Source organism: Mobula hypostoma, chromosome 14 (assembly GCF_963921235.1).
Source record: "Mobula hypostoma chromosome 14, sMobHyp1.1, whole genome shotgun sequence".
In the NCBI taxonomy this organism is placed as follows: Eukaryota; Metazoa; Chordata; class Chondrichthyes; order Myliobatiformes; family Myliobatidae; genus Mobula; species Mobula hypostoma.
Window position 1 is genome coordinate 28089412 of NC_086110.1, and position 14009 is coordinate 28103420.

Here is a 14009-nt window from a genome sequence, read left to right on the forward strand (position 1 = left end):
ATTGGGTCACATGTTCAGTGACATACATATAAAATATAATAATTTAATCTTGAACAAAGCACCTGGGTATCAAAATAATCTTTTATTCAATTTTCAGTTTATAGTGTATTGGGTCATAATAGTTCAGAGAGGGAAAATTCTTCAGAACTGCAGACTGTACATGTACCTTTTAATATTCATATGGTGCTCAACTCTGATAATTGTGTTAACAGGTTTAAAAAAAATTAGTAATAGAGTACAAATATACCAATTACAATTTAACGTGTAATCTTACCTCCGCTACTCTGTGTGTAGAGCTGAATCGAGCCTGCATTCCAGACAGCACACAATGTTGATGGGTCATATTAAAATCATCTAAGAACAGATTATAAGCCACAATCATATTTAATCCATGTAAAAATATTGAACATGATAATCTTTGAAGATAGAAAATTAGGTACTGTACAATGCACACGACCAACCAATCAAATAAGACTTGTACTTCTTGATTCATACTTCACTATGTACCAGAACCTGTAGGATCAGTGTTAGAAGGAAATCAGATGAAAATGTTCAGAACTGACTGCAGGCATGAAGTTAAGATAAGATGTTCATCTTTAAATTGATCCTTAATTTCATGACGGCAGTTTATCAATTACACTGGACAACAACGATTTTGCTTCCTCAATACTTTTGGGTGCTTCTTATGGATTTTGGGCTGCTGATCATGAAAATCACCATGAAATTTGCCACTCATGTATCATTGTTTTAAAATAGCCTATATTTGTTATTTCAATTCATAATTCAAGTCAATTAAAATGTTGCCCACAACGTAAGCTGAAAAGTTTTCTAGCATCTTGTCCCAGCATGCTAGGCATACATCGGCAGGGCGGATGCTTCATGGCAGGACAGATTTTAGAAAGGCTATTAAGGCATCACGCACACACTGTTCTATGTATTGTGTTTACATGTAGATCGGTTTGCGATCATGTACATGATGTACGTGCATAGCATATTGTGTGTACTCATTATAATAAAGTAATTGTATTTTCAGGAGTATTTGTGATAGCAAAATGTCTCAACTCTGATGAAACAACTGTGATACATTGTTATATTTGTGGTGAGTACGAGCTTAAATAAGAGGGCATGACTCCTCTTATTAAGAAAGCCTATGATCTCCATTTTGGATGTAAAATTGTCGACCAAGAAAAAGCCTGGGCTCCTCATATTTGTTACGTAGCTTGCACTGTCGATCTTAATGCTTGATTCAGAGGCACCTGAAGTCAATGCCATTTGCTGTCCTGATGATATGGCGAGAGCAGAAGGATTATGTGACAGATAATTACAGTCTGGCTGACCAGTATGTCTGGTTTCTCCGCCAAAAACAAGAAATCCATTTAATACTCCAATCTCCCTTCGGCCATGAGTTCTGTGCCACATGATGATAGCCTTTCAGTACCAAAGCCACCACAGACATGGAGTCCAGAGGAGGCAGATAAGGATGCCATGATGCACAAGCCAGGAATGGAAAACAACACTGTACTGATACAGATTTTAAACCCCTTATGTTGAGTGAGCCTCATCAGATAACTCAATCTGAGTTAAATAACCAGGTCAGAGACTTGGGTTTGTCAAAAAGCAATGCAGAATTACTGGGTTCAAGACTGCAAGGATGGAATCTGCACTCACCAGGCACAAACATTTCCGTGAAGGATTTCGATATTTGAGACAGATGTTTCCCAGAATAAATAATGCCAAGTTTAAGGAAGGTATTTTTGTTTGTCCACAAACCAAATAGGTTATCAATGACAGGCAATTTGAAGAACTTCTAGCGTGTCCGTAGAAAATTGCATGGAAAGCATTCAAGGACTTTGTTGAAAATTTTCTTGGCAACTACAGAGCACTAAACTACATGCTGCTGGTTGACAACATGCTTCAAACATACAAAACCATGAAGTGCAACATGTCAATAAAGATTCATTTTCTGCATTCCCACTTAGACTTCTTCCCTGCAAATCTTGGCACTGTCAGTAACGAGCATGGTGAAAGGTTTCACCAGGACATTGCGGTCATGGAGAAACTGTATCAGGGAAACTGGAATCCATCAATGCTGGCTGATTATTGTTGGACTCTTAAGTGAGAAGCCTCAGACACTGAGTACAAATGAAAATCATCAACAAAATATTTTAGCTTAGTTGAACTGTTGCAAGCATCAGCACTATTGTGCAATTAAACGTATTATAATTCAATAAAGGTTAATTTTCTATTTCTCCCAATTCCTACGTGATACAAATAGTCTGAAATTATATCTGTATTCAACTTCAAATGGTCTATCATAAACAAAAAAAAATTCTGAGGTAGCAACACCTTTGAAAAAATTTGCAATCCAGTGTTACCAAATTGTAGAAAATAGGTTTTCAGTGTAATGCCCTGGTTCATAGTTTTACTGTTATGCTATATGTATTTCATTTAGCAGTTCTGTAAGAGCAGTCTGTTCTGTTTTCAGCTTGTTTGGGTGTTGAAGATAAGAGATGAGGAGAAATGTGTGTTATCTAATTAGGATGGTCGAATTAAGGGGAGGTTTCTCTGGTGAGGGACACTAAGGTTGCGCTTGGGGCCTTTTTTCGAGAGGAGATGAAGAGGGAAGATGGGATCATGATTTGACAAAGCCAGGGGTGAGATCAATTGAGAATCGATGACTATGGAGAAACTTTGAGCTCCAACTTGTGCACATTTGACTGTTTCATTAAAATAGGCCTTTTTCTTTTGTTCATTCTCTTTGCTAACCCTTTAGTCAAATTAAATATAATCTTTTAGTTGTATGTGGTGTACTGTCTTGTTATTTCGTAGCACGAATTTGTACCAGGGTTGCAAATTACACAGCATCCACACAAACAGGGGTTTGGGGTGGGAGAGCACCTCAATCTCACAAGTTTGGCAGGGTCAGAGGTTGTCTTCCCTGGACTTATGCAGCCAAGGAAACCAGGTGGTTTCATCAGTTACAATGAAAAGCTGGTAACAGGGTATCCTGTATTCAGAAATATTCAGTGTAGTGAGGAAGAATGATCCAGTAATTATTTCTCTTTTTCCTTTACTCTTCACACTTTCAACTGTGACCATTTATAATTACAGCACAAAAATTAATTTATAGCACTAGTTTGCAGTTTACAAATAGTTCAGCTTTATTAATTTTGTTAATAAAGCTGAACTATTTTGTCAGTATAATTTAATATATATGTAACACTCCGGTTCCGTCAGCTGCGCAAGTCTAGGGAAGACACCCTCTGGCCCTGTTAAACATGAGAGATCGAAGCGCAAACCCCCCCCCCCCACCCCCACAAATCCCCCTGTTTGTGTAGATGCTGTGTGACTTGTTATCCCGTTACAAATCAGTACCATGAAATAACAGACAGTACACTGCATACAATTAAAAGATTTAGCTTCATAATTTTTAATTTGACTTAAGGGTTAGTAAAGAAAAAACAAAAAAAAGGAAAGGGCCCATTTTAAATGTAACAGTCTAATGTGCATATTAAGAGGAATAGATAGAGTGGATAGCCAGTGCCTCTTCCCCAGGGCACCACTGTTCAATACAAGAGGACATGGCTTTAAGGTAAGGGGTGGGAAGTTCAAGGGGGATATTAGGGGAAGGTTTTTTTACTCAGAGAGTGGTTGGTGCATGGAATACACTGCCTGAGTCAGTGGTGGAGGCAGATACACTAGTGAAATTTAAGAGACTACTTTAAGGTGGGGGGTTATATGGGAGGCAGTGTTTGAGGGTCGGCACAACATTGTGGGCCGAAGGGCCTGTACTGTGCTGTACTATTCTATGCATATGTTGGAGCTCACGGTTTCCCCTTCGCCGATCCTCCTTCGATCTCCCCGGGCTTCAATGAATCCCACCCCACTCTGGGTTGACTTCTCTGACCTCTTCTCTCTGGCGTCTTCTCTCTTCTCCCCTCTCAAAAGCCCAAAGCCCAACTTTAGTGCCCCTCACCAGAGAAACCTCCCCTGAATCTGTTCATCCCCATTGGATGGCATACATTTCTCCTATCTTTTATCTTCAACAGTAACCCAAACAAGCAACTTACACAGAGAACAGAAAAACATAACAGAAAAAATATGAACTATATCTGACCCCATTTGGAGTACTGTGCTTATTTCTGGTCACCTCACTACAGGGAGGATGTGGAAACTATAGAAAGGGTGCAGAAGAGATTTACAAGGATGTTGCCTGGATTGGGGAGCACGCCCTGTGAGAATAGGTTTAGTGAACTTGGCCTTCTCTCCTTGGAGCGAGAGAGGATAATAGGTGACATGATAGAGGAGTATAAGATGATGAGAGGCATTGATTATGTGAATACTGGAGGCTTTTTCCCAAGGGTGAAATGCCTAACACGAGAGAGCAGTTTTAAGGTGCTTGGAAGTAGGTATAGAGGAGATGTCAGGGGCAAGTTTGTTTTTTTTTACACAGAGGGTGGTGAGTGCGTGGAATGGGCTGCTGGTGGCAGTGTTGGAGGTGGATATGATAGGATCTTTTAAGAGACTTCTCGATAGGTGCATGGAGCTAAGAAAAATAGAGGGCTATGGGTAACCTTAGGTGATTTCTAAAGTAAGTAAGTTCGGCACAACATTGTGGGCCGAAGGGCCTCCATTGTGTTGTAGGTTTTCTATGTTTCTATGTGAACCAGGGCATTACATAGAAATAACATAATTCCACATCAAGAGCTGCTGAAGATGTTGACAAGTTAATGTGATGGGCAGTTATTTTTCGATTGCACTTAGTGTCTTCTACTAAATTTCATTATGTTAACATGATGTAAAATTGACTTTTTTTACATTCAGTATTAACAAACTATTACACGGGGCAAATGGGTTGTAATAATTAATGTATGTATCAGGAATTCTAATCTTTATCTGTGGAAAACAGCGGTAAAACAGTTCACCGTTAGTTATCTTGCATTACTGAGAAGAAAATCTTTCTCACGTAGACTGCCAAAATGGTGATGTGCAGAGATGCAACGGCTTCTTTAATTTAGCTCCCAACGATCTTCAATCTAATCCTAGTATTAAAACACATATTTGTCAAATAAACCATTCTTCTGGCATCTACGCTTTCCCTTAACTCCTAAGTTGCTATGTTCAGTTAGATATTAAATAAAATAACTTACAGGGAAATAACATAGTAAAGAAGGCAACCAAGCTTCACTGTTTAGAAACAGGTACTACAGTCAAACATTTCCATTTGTACGGAAATTCTGAGGCATGATTCAGATTAAACAATGATGTTTTAAGCAAAAACAGCTTAAGGGCCAATATAAAACTTACTAGAACTGAATATTATTGTTTATTTGGGAAATTACAAACAATAATTTTAAAATTAGTTTACTTCTATATCAAAGTTAAAAGTTCAAAGTAAATTTATTGTCAAATTTATTACCATATTCTACCATCAGATTCATTTTTCTTGCAGGCATTCACAGTAAATACAAACACAGTAGAATCAATGAAAAACTGCAAAGACAAACAACCAATGTGCAAAAGACAATAAACCATGCAAATACAAAAAAGGAAAATAATTAATTAATTAAGAAGCAAGCAATATTCAGAACATGAGTTGTAGAGTCCTTAAAAATGAGTTTATAGTTTGTGGAATCAGTTCAGTGGTGGGGTGGGAATCAAGGCTCCTGTACTTCCTTCCTGATGGCAGCAACAAGAAGAGAGCATGTCCTGGATGGTGGGGGTACTTTATGATGGATGCTGTTTATAACATAGTTGTGATACAAGATACATCTAAGACCATAACACAGAATCAGGTCTTTTGGCCCATTGAGTCTGCTCCACCATATAATCAAGGCTGATCCATTTTCCCTCTCAGCCCCAATCTCCTGCCTTCTCTACATATCCCTTTAAGCCCTGACTAATCAGGAATCTATCATCCTCTGCCTTGAATATACCCAATGACTTGGCCTCCACAGCTGCCCGTGGCAAAAAATTCCACAGATTCACTGGTTAAAAAATGTCCTCATCTCCATTCTAAAGATGCCTCTCTATTCTGAGACTCCCCCACCATAGGAAATATCTTCTCCACATCCAGGCTATCAAGGCCTTTCAACATTCAATAGGTTTCAATGAGGTCACCACTCAGTCTTCTGAATTCCAGTGAGTTGAAGCCTAGAGCCATCAAATGCTTCTCAATACCAGAATAGTTTTTGTGAACCTCCTTTGAACTCTCTCCAATGTCTGCACACATTTTCTGAGTTAAGGGGCCCAGAACTACTCAATATACTCTAAGTGAGGTCTCACCAATGCTTTATAAAGCCTCAACATTACATTCTTGCTTTTAGACCATAAGATATAGGAGCAGAAGTAGGCCATTCAGCCCATCGAGCTCCACCATTCACCCAGAGGCTGATCCAATTCTTCCAGTCATCTCCACTCCCCTGCCTTCTCCCCATACCCTTTGATGCCCTGTCCAGTTTATATTCTAGTCCTCTTGAAATGAATGCTAACATCGCATTTGCCTTCCTCATCACCAACTCAACCTGCAAATTAACCCATTAGGGAATTCTGCATGAGGACTCTCAAGTCTCTTCACACTTCTGATTTTTGAATTTTCCCTCCATTCAGAAAGTAGCCCATGTTTTTATTTTTTCTACTAAAGTGCATGACCATACACTTCCTGAACTGTATTCCATCTGCCATTTCTTTGCCTATTCTCCTAACCTAAGTCTTTCTGTTGCCTCTCTGCTTCCTCAAAACTAACTGCCCCTCCACCTATCTTTGTATCACCTGCAAGCTTGGCTACAAAGCCTCCAATTCCGGGGTCATCCAAATCTTGACATATAACACTAAGTGGTCCCAATACAGACCTCTGTAGAACACCACCAGTCATCGGCAGCCAACCAGAAAGGAATCACTTTATTCCCACTTCTTGCCTCTTGCCAATCAGCCACTGCTCTATCTATGCTAGTACCTTTCCTGTAATACCATGGGCCCTTGTTAAGTAGCCTCATCTGTGACACCTTGCAAACACCTTCTGAAAATTCAAGTACACAACATCAACCAACTCTCCCTTGTCTATCATGTTTGTTATTTCTTCAAAGTATTCCAACCGATTTGTCAGGCAAGATTTTCCCTTAAGGAAACCATGCCGACTATGGCTTATTTTATCATATGCCTCCTCGTACTCCGAAACCACATTCTTAACTATTGACTCCATTTTCCGAACCACTGAGGCCAGTCTAACTGGCCTATAGTTTCCTTTCTTTTGTCTCTCTCCCTTCTTGAAGAGTGGAGTGTAACTGCACTCTTCTAGGGCAATACAGTTGTGATTAGAAGAGGAAACACAATACAATAACTGTGAATTAAGAGTTCAGGATTGGAATAGTTCATTGTTTGTTTCTTCAAAATATTTTCTTCAAAATATATTCTCCAATTGCCAACTTTATTAAATACCAAAATACCCATCTGTTCAAATGTCTGTATGTGCTGATTTAACACTTTGAATTTAAAGATTAATCGTGATTTAGGTACTGACATTTATTTGAAAATGTATTTTACTGGGTAGTTCTGAATTTAGTTTGAAAAGAATTTTCACCATTTTCACCCCAAAAAACCTTCAATTGTGATATCAGCAAAAAAGGATTCATTGCCCATTGACGTCACTGAGCACATGGCTGTGTGTGTAATGTTTTATTAAATAGATTAGTATTACATAGTTAAAAATTGACTGTGCATTGACCCAGTGTGTGAATTACTCTGGACAACTTTTGGCAAATACCGACTTATTCAATGGTGTTAGAAATATTTCAAACAGTGAGTGCTTCAGGTGTCTGTTGACTTAGAAAGAAAATTAAGGGTAGCCAATTCGAAAAGAATTCTCCAGTATCACTCTCAGTTGAATTAGTCCAAAAAAAAAGGTCAAAATAGGGATGAAGCACGTGAGAAGGAGATATGTCATATTGCCAAAGAAATAACAGTCTGAAAGCATTATTATATATTTCTAAAGTTCACTTCTGGAACATGAGACCGAATGGTTTACAGTTGTAATATCAAGTACAAGTCTATATTTAGTTTACCTCTATCTTTGAATTTAAATTTTCAATTAGTCATAAAGGTGAACAAGGACTAACAGAACCACAGACAAATAAACATAGCTTTTGAATTGCAAGTATGAGAAAATCTGTAGAAGCTAGAAATCCAAAACAACACACACAAAATGCTGGAGGAACTCAGCAGGTTAGGCATCATCAATGGAAAAGAGGAAACAGTCAAAGCTTCAGACCGAGACCCTTCATCAGGACTGGAAAGAAGGAGGTCAGAGTAAGAAGGTGGGGGGAAGGTAGGAAGTAGTACAAGGCAGTAGGTGATAGAGGAACTGGGACTGGGAAGTTGATTGGTGAAAGAGATAAAGGGATGGAGAGGCAGATATCTGAGAGGAGAGGACGGAAGACCATAGAAGAAAGGGAGGTGGAGGAGTAACAGAGGGAAATAAGGTGAGGGGGGTAAAACAGGAATGGAGAATGGTGAAGGGCAGAGGAAATAGAGTTGAGGGCTGAGGTGGGAGGAGACGATAGCAGCGCGCCACACGAGCGCGGCTCTCCAGTGAAAATGATATCGTATCCATTAAATAGGGGCAGTGGACAATTCTGATTTGATGCAGACAGACGTGAAAGCACAGAGGAAAATCTGGAGAAATTTCTGAAATGCCAGTTTGCTGCCGTTGTTACTGTGCAATCGAGAATCTTTCAGAGGGAAGGCCTCAAAATCCTCGGCTTTGCCTGCTGCTGGCGACCGAGACTGAGGTCGAATCGTTCTGATAGAGATGGTGCTCGGTACTCGGTGCCGGAGGGCTGATTGGAGGCTCGAAGATTTCGGACGACTCAGAGTCAGACTGTGGTCGGGCATGGCAGGGAGAGTTTTCTTCCTTCTCCTGTCTGTGTGAGATGTGGGACTTCCGAGAAACTTTGAACTCTTTTACTGTGCCATGGACTGTTCTTCATCAAGTTATGGTATTGTTGCACTGTTGTAACTATATATTATAATTATGTGGTTTTGTTAGTTTTTTCAGTCTTGGTCTGTCCTGTCTTTTGTGATATCACACCGGAGGAATATTGTATCATTTCTTAATGCATGCATTACTAAATGACAATAAAAGAGGACTGCGTGTCCTCATAATCTAATCTAATCTAAATAACCAGAAGTTCGAAAAACCAATGTTCATGCCATCAAGTTGGTGACACCCAGACAGAATACAAGGCATTGCTCCTCCAAAATAAGACTGGCCTCATCAGGTTGAGGTTCATTCATAACTAAGGAGTAATTAATGATGATCTTGGGCAACGAGCTCCAAGCATACAAGACACATCAATTCAATGTTGTCAGATTATATTCTGATCTTGATGACCGGTCTTCTTTGTGAATGCATTTCTGTCAAGGCAAGAGCTTAAAATATTGTTTTTTGTTCATTATCATATCAATTTATTTTAGGAACAGCAAATTTATATATTTCAGGGGTGGCATGGCAGCATAGCAGTTAGCCAGATCAATGATGGTGATATACAAAATACTGATTTAATCAATGACATTTATGAAACTGGAATAATACCAGAAGAGATGAAAAAATCAGTACTTATCACTCTTCCTAAGAAAACTAGAGCAATAGAATGTGAATTACATAGGACCATAAGTTTAATGAGTCATATCACCAAAATACAGTACCTCTAAGAATTTTGATGACAAGGGCTAAAAGTAAGATATAAGCCGAAATGGGCAAAGAACAATGTGGTTTTGTGAAAGACAAAGGTACAAGAAACGCAACATTGATGTTAAGGATACTATCAGAACGAGCTATTCAAGTGCAAAAAGATTTGTTTGTTTCATCGACTACACAAAAGCATTTGACAAAGTGAAGCACAATAAGTTATTTGAAATATTACAGGAAACTCTAGATCTAGATTCGAAAGACCTCCGTCTAATCAGAAACCTGGGAACAAACTGCCACTGTAAGAATAGATAGAGAAGTGAGTCAGTTTATGAAAATCAAGAGAGGCATGAGACAAGGGTGTGTTTTCTCCCCCGACTTATTTAATGCATACAGTGAAATATTACAAAAAATAAGAGACATCTTGGGAATCAAAGTTGGCGGTGAAAACATCAATAATTTCAGATATGCAGATGACACTGTGTTAATTGCAAGTACGGAGGAAGAACTACAAAACTTAATTGATAAAATTGTTGAAGAAAGTGCAAAAATGGGTCTATCTATCAATTGCAAAAAGACAGAAGGTATGGTGATAACTAAAAAGGAGAATCCTATCTGCAGGCTGAGAATAAACGGGAAAGACATAAAACAAGTACAGAACTTTTGCTATTTAGGAAGCTGGATGACATCAGATGGCAGGTGCGACTTGGACAATCAAAAGAAGAATAGGGATGGCAAAAGACACCTTTATGAGAATGAAAAGTATACTGACCAATACTAAACTAGGCATGACAACCCACCTCAGAGTTCTGAAATGTTACGTTTATCCAGTTATGTTATATGGCTCAGAATGTTGGACAATATCTAGTAACATGAGGAAACGAATTGTAGCAGCGGAGATGTGGTTTTTGAGGAGGATGCAAAGAATATCATGGACGAAACGAATATCTAACGAGGATGTCATGAACAGAGCAAACACAAAAAGAGAAATAATGTATCAGATCATGAAAAGGCAACGTAACTTCATTGGACATGTGATTAGGAAAGAGGAGTTAGAATGCATGGTAATTATGGGAAAGATTAAAGTGAAGAAAGCAAGAGGAAGAGGAAGACAAAGACAACGACAAATGATGATGGAGACAGCAGCCAGAGAACTGGAAATGAATGCCAATGAATTAATCCACTTGACCCGAAACAGGAGTGTGTGGGCCATGGCAGTCAAAGCTCAAACAGGGCATGACACGGGTGTGATGATGATGATGATACAAAATAAAAGTTGAACTTGATTAACAGTGGAATATTGAAACAAGTAGAATGAAAATAAGCCACACACCGCAGATGGCTGGATGTGTGTCTCAGCCCCTCCCTGCTTGACTCTTGTTGGCAGCCGCATCTGCCTATATTCAAAGTATATATTAGTGGAAACTGTACTATCTAGAAAGTCAAAACTGTAGTTTACATATAGCTTAAAGATTTATTTGATTGGGTCTGCAAAGGTAGATTATTCATCATCAGACAAGGATGCACATTTACAATTTGCCACAACGCTCTCTAGATTTAAAAGCTGAGCAATATTTCATTACAAAAATGCAGTTTTAGCAGTCTACAGTAAAAAAAAACCTCATGGGATTATAAAATCATGCTAAGATCCAAAACTAAATTACATTAAAGATCTATATTGAAACTATGTTTGCCCAACAAGGATATAGTTCCTCCAAAAGGTGGTTTGGCCGTTCACAGGAACAAGTGAGGTAAATGAATATTTAAGTTATAATGCTTGACAAAGAATCAAGTTATTTCTCTCGGTACCAAGTAAACATTTCATTCTATAATTGTACAACTTATAAATAACTTATTGGAAACCAGTGATGCTACAGATGATGTACAAACTCAGTGGTTAAAATGTTAATCTTGGCTGTTGAGAAATTAAGGCATTGTTTAAACCTGGCTGACACTGAAATTTTGAGTATGCTTGGCAAGGATAAAAAGCACGACTTCAACAAAGTGGGAAAACTAGAATGTCAATGTCTTCTGGTTCGATAGGCTCTCTTAGATTGTAATAGCCCTTCAAATGCATTCTCTCTGGATTAAATCTGCCACTTTTATCAGAGCCTCTAAACCTTCCTGCAGTCTGATGCCTTTCTTCTCTGTCAACTTTGCAGTCACCATTTTTATTTCCAATCATCTGCCGACATTGTAATCCCAGACAACAGGAATTCTGCAGATGCTGGAAATTCAAGCAACACACTTCAAAGTTGCTGGTGAACGCAGCAGGCCAGGCAGCATCTCTAGGAAGAGGTGCAGTCGAAGTTTCAGGCCAAGGCCCTTCATCAGGACTAACTGAAGGAACAGCTAGTAAGAGATCTGAAAGTGGGAGGGGGAGGGGGAGATCCAAAATGATAGGAGAAGACAGGAGGGGGAGGAATGGCGCCAAGAGCTGGACAAGTGATTGGCAAAGGGGATATGAGAGGATCATGGGACAGGAGGTCAGGGAGAAAGACAAGGTGGGGGGGGGGAACCCAGAGGATGGGCAAGGGTATAGTCAGAGGGACAGAGAGAGAAAAAGGAGAGTGAGAGAAAGAATGTGTGTATAAGAATAAATAATGGATGGGGTACGAGGGGGAGGTGGGGCATTAGCGGAAGTTAGAGAAGTCAATATTCATGCTATCAGGTTGGAGCTACCCAGACGGAATATAAAGTGTTGTTCCTCCAACCTGAGTGTGGCTTCATCTTTACAGTAGAGGAGGCCGTGGATAGACATGTCAGAATGAGAATGGGATGTGGAATTAAAATGTGTGGCCACTGGGAGATCCTGCTTTCTCTGGCAGACAGAGCGTAGGTGTTCAGCAAAGCCGTCTCCCAGTCTGCATCAGATCTCGCCAATATATAGAAGGCCACATCGGGAGCACCGGACGCAGTATATCACCCCAGCCGACTCACAGGCGAAGTGTCGCCTCACCTGGAAGGACTGTCTGGGGCCCTGAATGGTGGTAAGGGAGGAAGTGTAAGGGCATGTGTAACACTTGTTCCGCTTACAAGGATAAGTTCTGCCATCAAGTTCACCTGGTCCATTTCCGACACCTCCCTCCACTTTCTAGATCTTTCTGTCTCTATCTCTGGTGACAGCTTATCCACTGATGTCTACTATAAGCCTACTGACTCTCACAGCTATCTGGACTATTCCTCTTCTCACCCTGTCTCTTGCAAAAATGCCATCCCCTTCTCGCAATTCCTCCGTCTCTGCCGCATCTGCTCTCAAGATGAGGCTTTTCATTCCAGGACGAGGGAGATGTCCTCCTTTTTTAAAGAAAGGGGCTTCCCTTCCTCCACCATCAACTCTGCTCTCAAACGCATCTCCCCCATTTCACGCACATCTGCTCTCACTCCATCCTCCCGCCACCCCACTAGGAATAGGGTTCCCCTGGTCCTCACCTACCACCCCACCACCCTCCGGGTCCAACATATTATTCTCCGTAACTTCTGCCACCTCCGACGGGATCCAACCACTAAGCACATCTTTCCCTCACCCGCCTCTCTCTGCTTTCCACAGGGATCGCTCCCTACGCGACTCCCTTGTCCATTCAACCCCCCCATCCCTCCTCACTGATCTCCCTCCTGGCACTTATCCCTGTAAGTGGAACAAGTGCTACACATGCCCTTACACTTCCTCCCTTACCACCATTCAGGGCCCCAGACAGTCCTTCCAGGTGAGGCAACACTTCACCTGTGAGTCGGCTGGGGTGATATACTGCATCCGGTGCTCCCGATGTGGCCTTCTATATATTGGAGAGACCCGACGCAGACTGGGAGACCGCTTTGCTGAACACCTACGCTCTGTCCGCTAGAGAAAGCAGGATCTCCCAGTGGCCACACATTTTAATTCCACATCCCATTCCCATTCTGACATGTCTATCCACGGCCTCCTCTACTGTAAAGATGAAGCCACACTCGGGTTGGAGGAACAACACCTTATATTCCGTCTGGGTAGCCTCCAACCTGATAGCATGAACATTGACTTCTCTAACTTCCACTAATGCCCCACCTCCCCCTCGTACCCCATCCGTTATTTATTTTTATACACACATTCTTTCTCTCACTCTCCTTTTTCTCCCTCTGTCCCTCTGACTATACCCCTTGCCCATCCTCTGGTTCCACGACCACCCCCCCCCGTCTTTCTCCCCAGACCTCCTGTCCCATGATCCTCTCATATCCCCTTTGCCAATCACCTGTCCAGCTGTGGGCTCCACCCCTCCCCCTCCTGTCTTCTCCGATCATTTTGGATCTCCTCCTCCCCCTCCCACTTTCAAATCTCTTACTAACTCTT

General features: G+C 40.7%; 1 protein-coding gene across 12 annotated transcripts in view; it reads right to left on the bottom strand.

Annotated features, from left to right (window-relative positions):
- fto (FTO alpha-ketoglutarate dependent dioxygenase) overlaps positions 1-14009 on the bottom strand; it is a 377466-nt gene that overhangs the window by 280489 nt on the left and 82968 nt on the right. For all 12 annotated transcript variants that reach the window (XR_010020292.1, XM_063066848.1, XM_063066847.1 and 9 more), the window contains one exon: positions 275-354. Coding sequence is in view for 11 of the 12 variants with exons in the window: in XM_063066848.1 (XP_062922918.1) it covers positions 275-354 (80 nt within the window). In the remaining variant the exon portion in view is untranslated. The remainder of the gene's footprint in view (positions 1-274; positions 355-14009) is intronic.